This window comes from Neolamprologus brichardi, chromosome 3 (assembly GCF_056152115.1).
Source record: "Neolamprologus brichardi isolate AB-2024 chromosome 3, ASM5615211v1, whole genome shotgun sequence".
In the NCBI taxonomy this organism is placed as follows: Eukaryota; Metazoa; Chordata; class Actinopteri; order Cichliformes; family Cichlidae; genus Neolamprologus; species Neolamprologus brichardi.
This window is the reverse complement of record NC_142106.1, coordinates 6,671,084-6,687,293: the sequence shown is the minus strand read 5'-3', so window position 1 is coordinate 6,687,293 and position 16,210 is coordinate 6,671,084. Positions and strand designations below refer to the sequence as shown.

Below are 16,210 nucleotides of genomic sequence, written 5' to 3'. Positions count from 1 at the left end.
TTCCGCGGCGCGGTGAGGCTTCGGACTGCGCGTGGAAGTTTGTGTTGATGACGTATCGAGGCCTCGCGAGTTGGTCGTACCACGTGACTCATTTAAAAAAAGCTGAAGTTTGAAGATTTTTTATGGAAGGACGGAGAATTAGTTCAGTTCTTTTTTATTTCAAACATATACATTCACCAACGTTTCATAAAATCATTCCATGCATTTGTTTGAACAGGAGTAGGCAGAAGTATATACTTATTTAGCCCTACCCCCTCAGGTTTACATCCTCATCATCTAAATTTGAACAACAAAAACGTTACAACGCCTTCAACTTAGAACATAACATCACAAAAAAATATTTTCTCATGTTCAACTTAAACTATATTTAGATTTGCTAATTTGCAGAAGAAAATAAACATCAGTTTGACTGCTGTCTTGGGTTAATTGCATTTTCTTCATTCTTATACTTATTTAAAATTTCTTTTTTGAGTTTAATTTTAAACTGGTTTATATCACTACTGACCTTTATTTCTTCTTTTAACTCATTCCAGAATTTAACTCCCGTTATACATCCTTTTCAATGTTGTTCTTACTCTTTGTAATTTTAAATTCCACTTCCCTCTAAAATTATACCTCCCTTCTCTCTCTAAGAACCATTTACTTATTTCGACTTGGAGCATCCCTTTCCTTGCCTTATATATTATTTGCACTGTTTTAAACTTCACCAGATCCTGGAATTTTATAGCTTGCGTCCTAATAAAGAGTGCGTTTGTGTGAGCCCTTACCCCTCCTGATTTATTAGTCTAATGGCCCTTTTCTGCATTATGATTATAGTCTGAATATTACTTTTATATGTATTTCCCCAAACCTCTACACAATAACTCATGTATGGTAATAGCAAAGCACAATATAACATATACAATGTTTTTCTATCCAGAAATTGTTTTACTTTCCCCAAGACAGCAATGCCCCGTGCTAACTTTCCCCTCACATAAGTGATGTGTGATTTCCAACAGGCCTAATGATCAGTGATCACACCAAGAAATTTTATGGCATTAACCCTTTCTAGATATATATTATCAACACAAATTTCAATGTTAATGTTTTTCTTATAGTTTCCGAATAACATAAATTTTGTTTTATTTAAATTTAAAGACAATTTGTTTCTATCAAACCACTTCTTTAATATCTTTAACTCCTGTGTGATCACCTCCAAAACCTGTTGAAATTCCGCACCTGAACAAAGTATATTGGTATCACCGCAAAAATTACAAACTTTAGTATCTTCAATACTTTACAAATATCATTTATATACATAATAAACATTTTCGGACCCAATACTGATCCTTGAGGTACTCCACATTCAATATCCATCAATTTAGATTTAAACTCATTTATTTGTACATATTGCTGTCGATTCATTGAGCCTGGCTGTGGCCTGCTGGCTTTGGGTGTTCTGAATCTGTTCCTAACAGATCGCTACGCATCGATCGACTGTACACATATCCAACTTCTTTAAACATGCCATCAGGTTGATATATGCATCGGAGGAACTCAGAATTCAGTATCTTGCCCAAGGATCCTTTCTCATGTGTAGCGAGTAAAAGCCACCGAGTAACCGCTAAGGTCCTCTATACTACTTGTGCAAACTTTCAGGCCCAAAGCTCTTACAGGAACGAGCCCAGAATAAACGGGACAAGAGGGTCAATATCAGTCAGATATGTTAAAATTGATTATTTTAAAAGAAAACAAAAAGGTTTGCAAAAGGCCTAAAACATCAAAATGGAAAAGGTCACTAACAACCACAAGATAGTCTTATTGGTGCAACCTGCCAGCAATGCAACTATCACCTGAGGGCTTGCTCTCCTCCGGTGGTCCCAGATGCTCGTTGCTTTAAAAGAAACAAATCCACCCCAAATAAATACGAGCCCAACAGAACACTTATCGCATGCACTAAGTGTTTTAGTTCAGGCAATAATCGGTGGCATTAAAATCACTCTTAATAAAACTTATTCACTGCAAATCCACACAGAGCACCTCTAAAAGACCCAATTCCCCTAAGGTAAAACAATGGCTGAGCGTAATTGGAGTCATGTGCGGACGTATTTTACCTCCACAAACAGCTGAGACGTGGTTTGCAATACATGTGGCAAAAAAGTGAGGTGTTGTGGCCATACATGCCAACCTTGAGACCTCAGAATTAGGGAGACATTCAAAAGGGTTGTTGGGGGGTGATAAATACATTTTACAGGGTTTATTTATCGGATAAAATACGTTAAATCTCACCGTTATTATTGGCCGGCCTGGAAACAGCGGGGCTGTCCAAATTCAGAGGCTGCTTCCACCTGAGGACCCGGCCTTCGCGGTCTAAAGAAAGCCGGGTAGTACGTCACGAGCTCCCTCGGTGGAGTGAAACTCTGCTGTGTGCTCCTTGCTATCTAAAATATAACCGGGCGCTGGCGCAAACTCTTCTGTTTAATCAGTTTTCTGTTTGACGTTTATTCAGCTGTGGGAAAACATTCACCTTGAGGCAATACCTGAGACTCCACACACGTATTCACACTGGAGAAAAACCATACCAGTGCAGACACTGCGACAAGACTTTTAGTTCACAGGGTCCCCGCACAGCACATGAACGCATCCACACTGGAACGAGACCGTTTATACACCTAGTCAGGTGTGGATAAAAATAAACCAATTAGCACCAGCTGAACACACTGAGCAGATTAGAGGCTGCAGAGGGACGTAACACCTCCTCCCTTAAAGGGTTCCTCTAGGACCCCGAAATTTATTAAAAGCCCCTCTGAAGCCTTCAGGTCCTTGATCCACAAACCTGGAATAAAAGTTAAAGCTAACAGAAGCACAGTGTTCACATTATAGTTGGCATCTCTAAGCATGGATGGGCATGAGGATTTGAAGTTGCCACACTGAACACACACAAAAAGTAACATGTGACCAACACAAAGGAGCACAACAGTCACAAACCCAAAATGATCACCTGATCTGCTACAACAACAAAACCCTAACTTTACCTGCCCTAGTCTTCAGTGGTGTACCTCGAGGCAACTTTAAACGCGAACTCGAGAGCAGGCAGCAGACCAGAGATATAGTCTCCTACCAAACTCTGAAGCGTACCTGTGTACAACGGCCTAATAAGCCTTAAACTTCAGAGCATGCTTTTTCAATCTTTTGTATTTGGAGCACAGATCTACAAGAAAGATAAGTTACTGAAAAAGCGCTTGAGCTTAAAGTGCTTTGGCAATGTTAAACTTAATCATCATCTCGGCCTCCTCGGACGACCTGTTTGCTGCTACCTGCCGCTGAAAGGCAGTGAGTAGAGGGGACACTCGGGCAGCGCATTTATCACAACATATAATGTGTTTTTTGGATACGCAGTGCTTTTTCAAAGCTTAATGGCTCCGTGTCAGAGCACTGGCTATGAATTTCAGACAGATCAGGCCTTAACTTAACGAGAAAGTGATCTTCTCATCCTTACCCACAGCTCCACTTCTGTTGGGTGAGAATCGTTACTGATTTCTATAATCTGTTCAATTCAGATTCACAAGGTCCCAATGCGATTCGGTTCAATTTTAAAATCAGTCAGAAGTATTATAATTCTGATCATTTATCAGTACTGATACATGTGAGACGTCATCAGAGGTGGGAGCATCACAGCAGATGTCTTTGTGTCAAAGTAACTGAGGATGAAACAAAAAAACATGAAGGAGATTTTCCTGGCCTGACTTTTTATAGCAGCAGTAGAACAAAAACTGAAGAAACAGGAAAGGTGAGTAAAAGGTTTCTACTAAACATCTAAAATGCTCGGCTGTGTTTGATCATATATACTTTAAGATGAGTAAATATCCAAATGAAACGCTGTCAAAACAAGTCATTCATTGCTAATCAGTATATGTTACAAACTCTCCATCGTCCAGCCCTACAAACAAGTCTCAGGTCCAGAGCACGCTCCACTGAGAAAAGCTGTTCTGTTATTTATTTCGTGTGAAAATACAAATCATGAAGCCACTAATTCTTCAAACTCCGAGTCTGGATTTTGTCTTAGAAAATGCTCCTTTTTTTTTAATTTGCAGCAATTATTTCACCTTTTCGGGTGAAGCCATCCTGCTGCCTCTGTTCCCTCAGTGGTCCTGACCTCCGCCAACCTTCCTCTCCTCCTCAGATACATCACCTCCACCTGTGAGCTGCGAAATAAAAGACGAGACACGGGATTATTTATTCCTACAGTTCTTGGACAGTGACACCATTTTTGGGTTTTGTACATCGTTTAGATGAAACGTTAACATGTGACTGAAGTGCAAAGTTTCAACTTTTATTTAAGGTGTTTAATTAACCCTCTGGGGTCCAGGGTATAATTGGCTGTTTTTGACTACTTTTGATTTTACCTCTATATTTCACCTTTAAAATATGTTTTTCTTGCCTTGTTTGGTATCATTACTTTCAGCACAACCTCAAATATCTGAAATTTGAGTTATTTTTTCATTTTGGTATACTATATTAGCACAGTTGATCTAAATTCAGACAAAAAATTCAAAATCCGAGTAGAAAAAAGTTATATGTTTTACTGTAAAACCCACAAACATGTTTAACGAATCATTTTCATAACTTGAAATGCAAATAGAAATTGTACATTTCTAAAAATTATGCACAAGTTTTGCAAACAACAAAGTTATATGGTACTAATTACCTACAAATGCAGCCACGGCCTCAGTTTTTTATAGAACCATTTAAATCTATTTCCAGAACAATCAGGAGTTCTGCATCAAATAAGAAGGCAGTCCAAAAAATGTAGTTTGTGTTCAGTATAAGACAGAGGAGAACACCACAGGCCTAAACCTGCAGGTCTGACAGCAGGAGGTGCATCAGTCCAGTTTGGACACTGGAATCTGCCTTTGACGGCTTTTTTAGAGCAAATATGAAATCCAGCAGCATAACTGACACACAATACAAGACAATAACTACACAACACACTAACTACAGCCTCCAAACACGCTAAACGTCACTAATGTCTCACATATGAAAACTCTCTCTCTCTCTCTGTCTTTCGCTCGCCCGCTTTCCGTTGCGGGTGTCACTCCTAAAAACTTCCCCTCCTCCCTAAACAACCAAATGTCACATGTTGCCATATCATTTTTTTGATTGGCTGACATGGTAAACTCTAACACCAATAGGGAAGCGGAGAGTGTTTGCTAGCGCTGTCTGTAGAAAACGTTCTTCCCGCTGTCCCACTGTTTTGTTCAGAAAAAAACATCGCGTGTATTTTTTTATCATAACTCTGGTTTTACGTGGCCCATCGACACAATTCAAAAACTGGTATGTAGTTTGAAGTCCGCACTTTCGCCCAAGTTGAAATGGAGACTCTGACGTGCTCCATCTTGTAGCTGTGTCGTCTTAAATTGGTCATGTGACTTTGACGCGTCCAGCGACCCCAGAGGGTTAAACTGTGACATGAGGCGTCTCATTTTCAGAGGCTCAGAAGTCACTGGATAGCTGACAGCAGGCTAATGCTGAGGCGAGGCCTGTTCACCTGGTATGTCGTGATACAGGAAGCAGGTAAAAACTCTTTGTACTTGTAGCTGTTCACTGTGATTTTAACACCCACAGGTCATTTAATCTGGAACAATCAGCCGATGAGTCAGTGAACTTGTAGCTTTGTTAGGGAAACCACAGCCTGTAAGCAGTTAACTGCAGCCAGCTTCTAAAAGACACCAGCTAATGTTCCCGCTCCTTTAAGGGTCAGAGGTCACAGCAGCCCACGCGCACACACACACTCGTTTTCATATCTTAGTGAGGACATCTCGTTGACATAATGCTAACTGTAACTCTGACACTAAAACCACATTTTGAGCCTCAAAAATAACTTCAAACTCGTGCGGACAGACACGTTGTCCCCGTTACTGACTGTTGGTCCCCACAAGTATGGTAGCAGGACAATTTTCTGTCCCCCCGGAGCGTTTTTTCCTTACAAACGCGGCACTATTTAACGCGACAAGTTTTTTTTTCTCTTCCACCGGAGAAGTAAACGAACACGTTTTCCCGCCTGAGCTGAGTCTGACGTGTGTTTGTGACCGGGGGGGCTGAACTTACCGGCGGCTCAGCACGAGGATGCTCCGCTGAAGTCGATGGATAGTGTATCCTTCCGCGCGGCTGTGAGGCTTCGGAGCGCGCGGGGAAGTTTGTGTTGATGACGAATTTAGCTACGTTAACGGCCTCGCGAGTTAGTCGTACCACGTGACTCCTTTAAGAAACTGAAGATTAAAGACTTTTAATGGAAGGACGGAGAATTAGAGCCGCGGTAATACAACTGATATCACTTATTTTAGGAATAACGTGGTTCTACTGAACTCTGGCTGAGATCGCAGTTTTGTTCAATACGTTTTAGGTAAGTTTATAAAGAGTTTTACAAAAAGATGACCTGAAACAGAAATGTTAGAAAGTTTCTCTCAGAAGTGACAAATAAATCCTGAAGTCTTTTATTCATGCTTGGGGACATTTCGTTCAAACAGACATTCAAATATACGATTGTTATTTTGTATCCAAAAAACAGCAGAAAATAGGTCAAAATGATTCAACAGGATTGAAAATCTTTTAATATATAATTATAATGTAAAACAGAATAAATCAGTAACTGTGGGGTTGTTGTTAAAACAGTTTAAATGTCAGGTTAGTCATCTATAAAAGGTCTGCAGGGCAGTGGATCTGTGACTTTTCGTGGTCTGACACTTGAATACTGAGCTGCTGTGCTTCACCTTTGCAGTAACACCACATCCAGCTGATCGTGGAACATCAAAGAGGACTTGTTGCAGTGGTTTCATCCTGTTACAGCATCGGAGCTGAATTCTCAGCTGCTTTACTCACTGATCACAAATCACTCATTGGTTCAAAGTAGAGCAGTTACAGAAGCATCCAGCAGAGGGCAGCAGATGAGAGGGGAATCACAGACACAGGATCCACACAGCTCATCACTCCGAACATGTGTGTGAATGTAAAAGCCCCACAAGGGACAAAGTTTGAAAATTAGCAATAGCCATAAACTCTCTGTTGAAATGACAGAGCAGGTAATACCAGGTCCAGGTTTCCCTTTTTCAAATGTAATTGCAAATTATGCAGAAGCTTTAGGATCATGAGTGCAGGGCGATAAATCCCAGTTTTAAAGGAAAAACTGCATCTGCAGCCATGTGTTTCTGGATTGTGGCCACTTTTGGAACAGCAGGAACTCCAAATATTTCCTTCAACGTCAAAGTGTACTACACTTCAATGAATCTAAGGGGACTGGTGCATAAGGGGTTAAAGTGGAATTAAAATAACTGCCTATAAGTGCAGTGGTGCTCGCTGAGGCCCGAAATGGTCTCAGAGGAAGAAGAAGCCGTTCTTCAGGAAGGGAATCCCACGATCCACCATCTAATACCATCTGGAAAGAGTCTGCTTTTTCAGCAGTGATCCCAAACGCACCGCCAATGCAGTGAAAGCATGGCTAGAAAACACTATCATTCAAGGATTGGCCTCCACTCAACAGTGTGGGATCATCATGATAAAGAAAGGCTGCCAACATCCAAAGAAAAGCTTCAAGAAGCCTGTTACTGATGACTGTGGTGGAGATTATATCACACATATGTTCATTGTCCTAGTGAAATATAAAGATTCAGCCCCGCAGAGCTGATGGTACTTCAGTCACACATGAATTATAGTCTTTGTGTGGTGACAGTAAAGGTAACAGTGCTGCAAACACACACACACACTAATTCCCAATAAGCCAATCAGAGCTGCCTGTTAAAGGCTGCTGTGTGTTATTAAGGCTACACTGCTGACTCAGGAGGATCAGAGGAAAACCAGCACGGCTCTTTCTAATCTGCTCCTCCTCACTTTTCACTACTACAATCACTACTTTCACACCACTCCTCACACTCTTTCTGTCCTTTTCCTCCACCACATTTCCATCCTTCTCTTTATTTCCTCCTCCTTCCTGTAAAGCTGTTATACCTTCTTCTGTTTCTCATTGAGCCGTTTCTTTCCTTTCTAGTCGCTTCATTGATTAACTCCTCCTCCTTTGACACATTTCACTTCTTCTCCTTCTTTCCCAGCTTCCTGTTTTTCTAACTCGAACTCCTCCGTTACATCACATTCACTTTTACATGCTGTTTCACGTCTTTGCTCAACAATGAAACAAAAATTAAACTTGTCGAGGTAGAGTTGTATGTTTTCATGTGTAACCACATGGTAGTAGTTTCATTCCCCACCTCTGAGTGCAGGCGTACGTAAGACACACAGTATCATCCCTCCTCTAATCTCTTTATCCTGGTCAGGGTGACTGAGGAGACTCGTCTGCTGGACCCTCCGAACGCTCCACTCCTTCCATCCCTCGTTCCCTTTTCTCCTATTTTCCATCTAGACTCTAAACCAGTGAGGATTTAAAGGGTCCCAGCTTCCACAGGAGTGCGTTTATGGGAGGTTACTCCTCTGTTTCCATGGAGATGAGTTTGATGGGCTGCTGGTGGATCTAGGCCACATAACCACGGGTGTTGGATTATCAGCTGGTGAGTAAGGAGATAATGGACTGAGGGTAGAAGGCCGCACATTATGCAAGACATTTTTTAAATATCATACACGTTTTTGTTCAATAGAATTGATAACAATAAATATGGAAATGTGAGGGAACGATGTAGGTTTATTTGGTCCAATGTTGATGGTGGATATGTTGTATATTCACGTGTGTTACCTGTTGCTTTTGTTTAAACTCTTGGTGACTCCACACTACAGCACAAAAACCTGAAGATTGCGTGTTACCAAAGGGTCTTTATTTACCTGACTCTTCATAAAACGTTACTAATCAGTTCTTCAGAAAGAACCGGTAATAATCTCTAATAAAAACTATTTATGTTCCCGGGTTCAGGCCCATAAAGCAGCCAGTTTGGCTCCTAGTTGGCCACACATGGCCTACTTAGCCGATAAAGTGTCAACAACAAAATCTGTCTTACCCTTATATTGAAAAATATGGCTCATAAAGGTGTTGGCACTGCCTCAAAAATGCCATTGAGCTGCCAACTTTGGATCCTATGTGGTCCGACCAGATAGGGCCAAACAACACCTGGTAATGAAATGTCTTTCTAAAAAAACCATCCTTTCCATCCAGTTCTCCTTCAGTCTCATAGTCTTTGTAAAGCTCTAACTGTTAGTAATTATTCATAAAAACAAATTTTAATAAGCTAAAATAAGAAAAGTTTGTGTTCCCTAGTTATGACAAAAGCTTCAAGACCAAAAAACTGGCTATCAATCAATTTTTGATGACTGATTAAATTTAACAGTACTTTAAATACAATTATTTTAATACCATTTTGGGTCAAAGAAATGTTGTCAGACAACTAACTTTGTGCTGCAAAAATGGTGCAGTGGCCTACTAAATGTGGATCACAGAGGCTAATCAGTTCGGGTACCAATGACCACGTTATTGTCAGGTCTAAAGTTTTTGCAAGGCGTGTATTTCTTTAGGCCCAGGAAGATTTTTAACATCAGCACTGAACAGCTGGAAAAGCAAAATTGTAATGATGTTGCATAAAGACAGTATTTTATGACATCTTGGTACCCGGTTGGACACATCCAAGGGGCAAAGTGTTCAAATAAAATGCCATCATGCTAAACTCATGGATATGTCCTGACTGTATGACATTCTGTGTTGCAAAGGTTTCACCAAAATTCATTTTTTCTCCCTTTCTGGACAAAAAATAGCCAAAAGAAAAACATCTCCATGGCTAAGGTAGCACCGTTACTACCTCACCAAGTCTCCAGATTAACTCCACCCTCCATAGTTCTACAAGATATGGACGAGGAGCCAGGTGAAGTCAGTGCGCAGGACAGGTGAGTATCGTACAAATACGACTCAAAAACTGTAATGAAAGTGATGATTGTGACTCACCTGTGGGAAGTGTAGTTCAAGTGTAGCTCAGTGGGTCCTCGAATAGGTTTTTGAATTGGTTTAAAATGATTCAGGGCCTCTTGCTAAATCTGTGTAGGCCATAGGACAGCAGGTTCATGGACCAGCCAATGGCCTACCAGAGTTATATCCAAACAAACAATAAATAGTAACCTGAAAGATATTTGGACCAAAAATGTTTCACAGACAAATTTTCCAACAGGCTCTGGAGTCCTTTAGAGGATTTAGGTGCCCATGGGCCTCGTGAAGCGACCCTAATGGACCTTTATCGTGATGCAGAGGCTATTAGCAGTTGCTGTAGTGTCTAAAGTTAAAGTTTCATAATTTCTTGAAGAATGACACCAGTTAGTTACTGTTCAGGGTTATTGATGGATGGGAAGGTTAACGGATCGTTTTCTTTGTTTCAGAGCCACCCAAAAAGCTGGACCGGGGTTTCTCTTCAACGTCAATAACAGCAACAACAATGAAGAAGAGTAAGACACACAGACTAAATACACTTATATGTAAAATGTATTTGCATATATAAACTTATCTCTTCACCTAAAACTAGACGTGTAGTTTTACGATTACATGTGTGTATCCTGCTTTCCTGCAGGGAGGAGAAGAAGAAAAAGAAGAAGGAGAAGAAAGAAAAGAAAGAGAAAAAAGAGAAAAAGGAGTAAGTTTGAGTCCATATCCAGATATATAGATTTTCACATAAATCTCATGTTTCAACTTTAATGAACACTGAAAACTGCTTATTTGTAATTATCTCTCGTAGGAAAGAAAAAAAGGAGAAAAAAGAGAAGAAGGAGAAAAAGCAGAAAGAGAAAGAAGAAAAAGAAAAGGAGAAGGAGAAAGAAAAGGAGAAAGAAAAAGAGAAAGAAAAGGAGAAGGAGAAAGCCAAGGAGGCCCCGTATGTTTAGTTTATCTTCTTAAACAGAAACACTGGCTCTGTCTTGAAAAACTGCTTTTATGAATGCCATGTGTAAGGCTGAAGTACACATGTGCTGCAAATACAAATTATAATCGGTTATGTGTTTGCAGCCCCAAGGAGATCACAGTGATTGATCCTGCAGGAAACATGTACTACTACTGGCTCGGTGTGATCACCATTCCTGTCATGTACAACTGGACCCTGATTATAGCCAGGTAACATGAAATCCACACTTTCTTACTAACAATTTGTTTGTGTCAGTGCTCTAAAGGCTTTGGGTGCCCACAGCATCAGAAGAACAACAGCTTAATATCAACAATAAGTTCCCAGTGCCATCAAATAAAAGCCAACAATGCCAGAGAGCTTGGTTACTTACGTAACTACTGTGCTGAATGACATGCATGTCCATTTCAGGGCATGTTTCGAGGAGTTGCAGACTGACTACTTGATCTTTTGGTTCCTCCTGGACTTCTTGGCAGATCTCACCTACCTTGGTGACATGGTCTTCAGAACCAGGACCGGTCTGAAGACACACAGATTGTTGTAGACGTTAATGTAAGCACACAAATATAATGGTACAAACATGTACACATTTTGAATGCTTGTTTATGTGATTGCAGGTTACCTGGAGCAGGGTTTGCTGGTGAAGGACGAGCTGAAGTTACGCGAACGGTACATGAAAAGCTTTCAGTTCAAACTGGACCTGGTGTCCATGATTCCCACTGACGTGTTCTACGTTGCCCTTGGTGTCACCTACCCCGAGATCCGCCTCAACAAACTGTTCAGGTTTAACAGGTAAACAAGGGTTGATCACTGCTAACCAGTCTTTGGGCTAAGTAGGAACATATTTTTGAATTCCATGAATTTATGAACAACATTTCTTTACAGTTTAACTAAAAGTTGTTGTGATGTTTAACTCAAAGGTACAAATATGAATCTTTTCCTTTTCTTAAAAGTCAGAGATTTGATGATAAAATGAATAAGACTGATTTTCTAAGGATACTGAATATCCACACATAATGTCACAGAGGTATTGGACTGTCTAACCTTCACTACTGCTCCTATCATTTCAGGATGATGGAGTTCTTCCAGCGCACAGAAACCAGGACGAACTACCCCAACGCTCTCCGTATCTCCAACCTCGTCATGTACATCCTCATCATCATCCACTGGAATGCCTGTCTTTACTACTCTTTTTCCAAAGCCATCGGTGGGGTTGTTGGATTCATTCCTTATCTGGATTTAACCCCTGAGGAAGCCCCGATAAAGGCTGTAACATATTAATCTGTCCTGTCCTTTCAGGTTTCGGTTCTGACAGGTTTGTGTATCCTGACCCGACCGATCCAGAGTTTGGTCGTCTGGTGAGGAAGTATGCCTACAGTATGTACTGGTCCACGTTAACCCTCACCACCATTGGAGAAACACCACCACCTGTAGAGAACTCTGAGTACTTCTTCGTCGTCACAGACTTTCTGGTGGGTCTGGCCTAACTTTAGCTTTAGTATATGACTGTGTAGCATGTGGCTAAAAAAACCCAAGCCTGAGAGTAGACGCGTTGTGGGGGGTTTACCTCAAGAGGTTTGGTTGGTTTTGAAAGCTTAAACAGACAGATGGTAAGATGTTAGGCATAATTTGACAATATTTCTTTCTTTAGATTATAAAATAGAAAAATCTGCATTTGGCTGCTTTCATATTATTTATTTAATACTATATAAAACAACAATAAATAGATGTTTATGGATATCCTGTGCTTTTCTACAGGTGGGTGTGTTGATTTTTGCTACCATTGTCGGTAACGTTGGCTCCATGATCACCAACATGAATGCTGCCAGAGCTGACTTTCAGGCCCGCATTGATGCCATCAAACAGTACATGAGTTTCCGAAAGGTCAGTTAGTCTGTGATTTTTATCATAATGATCCTTTAATAGTATTTGCATCTGAAATAAAATTTTTTTTTTACATAAATCTAATTGGAAAATCCCATTTAAGTTGCTTCAGCTTGTACATAACTGCTGCTGCCAGCCCACACAAACCCAGTTTTCCTTTCATGTTGTATCAGACTGATTCAGTATCAGATCTGTTGTTCCGTTGTTGTTATTCTCATCTATTTGTCTTCACTTTTTTGTCTTTTTTTATTGACAAAAATGACTCTTACTTACCAGAAAACAGATACTGTATCAATGCACCGGATGATCAGTACACCAGTAATGTAGTCCATCAAAGCACTGCTTGAACCCTTCCCCCATACTTCTGTTTCCAACCCAGGTAACAAAAGACCTGGAGAAGCGTGTGATCAAGTGGTTTGACTTCCTGTGGACCAATAAGAAAGCAGTAGATGAGAGGGAAGTGTTGAAATACCTCCCTGACAAACTGAGAGCTGAGATCGCCATCAACGTCCACCTGGACACACTGAAGAAGGTCTTTGCACGCCCCTAAGCACCCCTCATAAATACAACAGAAATGTAAAAAGTCTAAGCATGAGGTCTTCTCCTGTGTGGTGTGGCAGGTCCGTATCTTTGCGGATTGCGAGGCTGGTCTGTTGGTGGAACTGGTGCTAAAACTACAGCCTCAGGTCTACAGTCCTGGAGACTACATCTGTAAGAAGGGTGATATTGGCAGAGAGATGTACATCATCAAGGAGGGAAAACTAGCTGTCGTTGCTGACGACGGTGTCACGCAGTTTGTTGTTCTCAGCGACGGAAGCTACTTTGGTGAGATCAGCATTCTTGCTATCAAAGGTAAGCCTTAGTGACTTTATTAGCAAGCTAATCCTTTCGGTCACAATGGCAGTAACTAATGCTAGAATGTTAATGTGCTAATGCTAGAATGTTAATGTGCTAATGCTAGAATGATAATGTGCTAATGCTAGAATGATAATGTGCTAATGCTAGAATGTTAATGTGCTAATGCTAGAATGATAATGGGCTAATGCTAGAATGTTAATGTGCTAATGCTAGAATGTTGATGTGCTAATGCTAGAATGATAATGGGCTAATGCTAGAATGTTAATGTGCTAATGCTAGAATGATAATGGGCTAATGCTAGAATGTTAATGTGCTAATGCTAGAATGTTGATGTGCTAATGCTAGAATGATAATGGGCTAATGCTAGAATGTTAATGTGCTAATGCTAGAATGTTGATGTGCTAATGCTAAAATGATAATGGGCTAATGCTAGAATGATAATGTGCTAATGCTAGAATGATAATGTGCTAATGATAGAAAACCAAAACCTTTGGACGAACTGTTTAAAAAGATTTAAAAAGATTTTCCCAAATATGTACAAAACTTTAGAATGGATTTTGCTATTGAGCCAAAGCTGGTTTAATATTTAATAAAAGTATGTTTGTTTCTGCAGAAAACTGGGAAAAAATTAAAATGCCATATAATGTTATTGATGGACTGGGCGCTGTTACCTTCTAACTGCTTCTGTTACCTAATCAGTCTCGCTTCTTCTCCAACAGGCAGTAAGGCAGGAAACAGGAGGACAGCTAATATCAGAAGCATCGGTTACTCCGACCTGTTCTGTCTTTCCAAAGACGACCTGATGGAAGCCCTGACAGAATATCCTGATGCTAAAGCTCTGCTTGAGGAGAAAGGAAGGCAGATTCTAATGAAGGATGGGCTGCTGGACCTCGAGGTACAGTCACATTATCTCGTTTAGAAACATTAGCAAACATCTAGTCTACAGAAATAAAAACTTTATTAAAACGAACTCTGTCGTCCAGGTGGCAGCGCAGGGCCCAGACCCCAAAGAGATCGAGGAGAAGGTGGACCGGATGACGAGCACCCTGGACTCCCTGCAGACCCGTTACGCCCGGCTGCTGGCCGAGCACGAAGCCACTCACAGCAAGCTCAAACACAGAGTCACCCGGCTGGAGAAGAAGTTGGTGCCCCCACAAGCTGATCCGTCAGGTGAAGCTCCACCCCCAACACCTGAGATAGAGGCCACCAAATAAGGAGAAGTAAGGAGAAGACAACAAAGAAGAGGACCGTGTTCGAGTGTTCGATTTTAGAGCTTGAGTCAGCTCGATGGGTGGAGATCAAGATGTTTGAACCCCAGGTGGAAAGTTGGAGGAGTTTCTGTTAAAGTTTTGAAGACAAATTGGAAAAAAGAGGACAAAATCTGTTTCTTGCATTCAGATTTATGTAACATCACTTCACATGACATCTTCTCTTCGTAAAGTATCAACCACCTGCTGGATTTGTGATGTCAGCACTTACAACTGGAAGTAAACTGAGGAGGGGAGCTGACTCCAGATTACACTCAGAGAGCACAAGAAGGACAACTAGGCCTCAAAAGAAACTAATGTGACACCATGTAGTACTGTTTCCATGTTTAAGTTGTAAAACATTGTAACTGTAATGTATATAAATAATGAGCAGTAACTTTTCTGGATGTTACAGAGGTTATTCATAGTTCAAGCTTTTGCTTTGCAGCAGTGCAATGTGGGGCAACGTGGGGCCTCCCAGTGACCCTTAAAAGAACTGCAATGTTCAATTTTGTAATTACAAAAACATTTTTTTAAGAGATGATTTAAAAACAGCCATGGGATTTAAATTGCACCTAATATTTGGTCATTTACAGTTCAACTAAAGCAGTGGCTATCACATGGGAAAGGGATTTAAAGCTTTAAGGGGAATTTGGGGTGGGGTACAGATGATTTGAAGATCAGCCCAGTTTGTCCCAGGGAAAAACCCAACATTATTAAAGGAGTACATAACAAAAATGGTAATACATATTGGTTTGTGAAGCCTCAGACTTTGCTGTTTTCTACCACAGCATACTATAATCCTTTCTGACTGTAATAAGTACTATCATTTACTAAATAAATATTTTTTATTCATTAAGACTTCAAAGTATCAGCTCCCCCCATAAACACACTGGGAGCATGTTTATTCAGGTCAGAGTGGGAAGTAGGCGCCACACAATCAGACTATAGGAGTTGCCCCCTGCTGGCTATTAGAAAGAATGCAGGTTTAACACTTAAGCATTGCATCATTTTTCATACTGGGCAGCTGCATCCATCTTTACATATACAGTCTGTGGTTAGCTGCTGCACACCTGAATAACCTTTTTTTATGCTGCGACTTGTGCTTTTTAAACTATGCAAAAAAAATATGAATGATAATTATGTTGAATCTGGAACAAAATGCTGAAATAAAGATATTTTATAAGAAAATCCGAATGGCTTGTTTCATTTCCAGTGCATTCTTCTTCTTCTCCTTATTATTATTATTGTTGATTAAAAGTACATAGAAATGTTGATGAGGTCAGATGGTGACTGATGTAGGTAAATGTGCTGTATGATCCCGCAGAGCACGGGATCAATAAAGTTTTATTTGTTGATCACATTTTTGTATTA

At 40.5% G+C, this 16,210-nt stretch overlaps 1 protein-coding gene across 3 annotated transcripts; it reads left to right on the top strand.

Annotated features, from left to right (window-relative positions):
* Positions 1–6,785: 6,785 nt before the first annotated feature.
* On the top strand, positions 6,786–14,831 carry cnga1b (cyclic nucleotide gated channel subunit alpha 1b). 3 transcript variants are annotated; one of them, XM_087831833.1, is made up of 16 exons: positions 6,786–7,710; positions 8,304–8,534; positions 9,724–9,852; positions 10,336–10,401; positions 10,524–10,586; positions 10,689–10,823; positions 10,955–11,059; positions 11,259–11,365; positions 11,465–11,639; positions 11,918–12,054; positions 12,147–12,319; positions 12,606–12,731; positions 13,111–13,263; positions 13,352–13,583; positions 14,309–14,484; positions 14,573–14,831. In XM_087831833.1, exons 3-16 carry the CDS (start codon positions 9,743–9,745, stop codon positions 14,801–14,803), a joined length of 1,989 nt encoding a protein of 662 aa, XP_087687959.1. In that variant the 5' UTR covers positions 6,786–7,710; positions 8,304–8,534; positions 9,724–9,742; the 3' UTR covers positions 14,804–14,831. The 3 variants fall into 3 exon arrangements, with proteins under 3 accessions (XP_087687959.1, XP_087687967.1, XP_006808991.1); XM_087831841.1 differs by lacking the exon at positions 6,786–7,710 and adding an exon at positions 7,734–8,184; XM_006808928.3 differs by lacking the exon at positions 6,786–7,710 and having other exon boundaries at positions 7,734–8,534.
* Positions 14,832–16,210: the final 1,379 nt, after the last annotated feature.

Excerpts from the sequence above, each read along its gene's own strand:
- cnga1b (XM_087831833.1), top strand. The coding sequence starts at position 9,743 with ATGGCTAAGGTAGCACCGTTACTACCTCACCAAGTCTCCAGATTAACT. Across the intron at positions 11,060-11,258 it reads TGGACCCTGATTATAGCCAG|GGCATGTTTCGAGGAGTTGC; the intron begins GTAACATGAAAT and ends TGTCCATTTCAG. Across the intron at positions 13,584-14,308 it reads CAGCATTCTTGCTATCAAAG|GCAGTAAGGCAGGAAACAGG; the intron begins GTAAGCCTTAGT and ends CTTCTCCAACAG.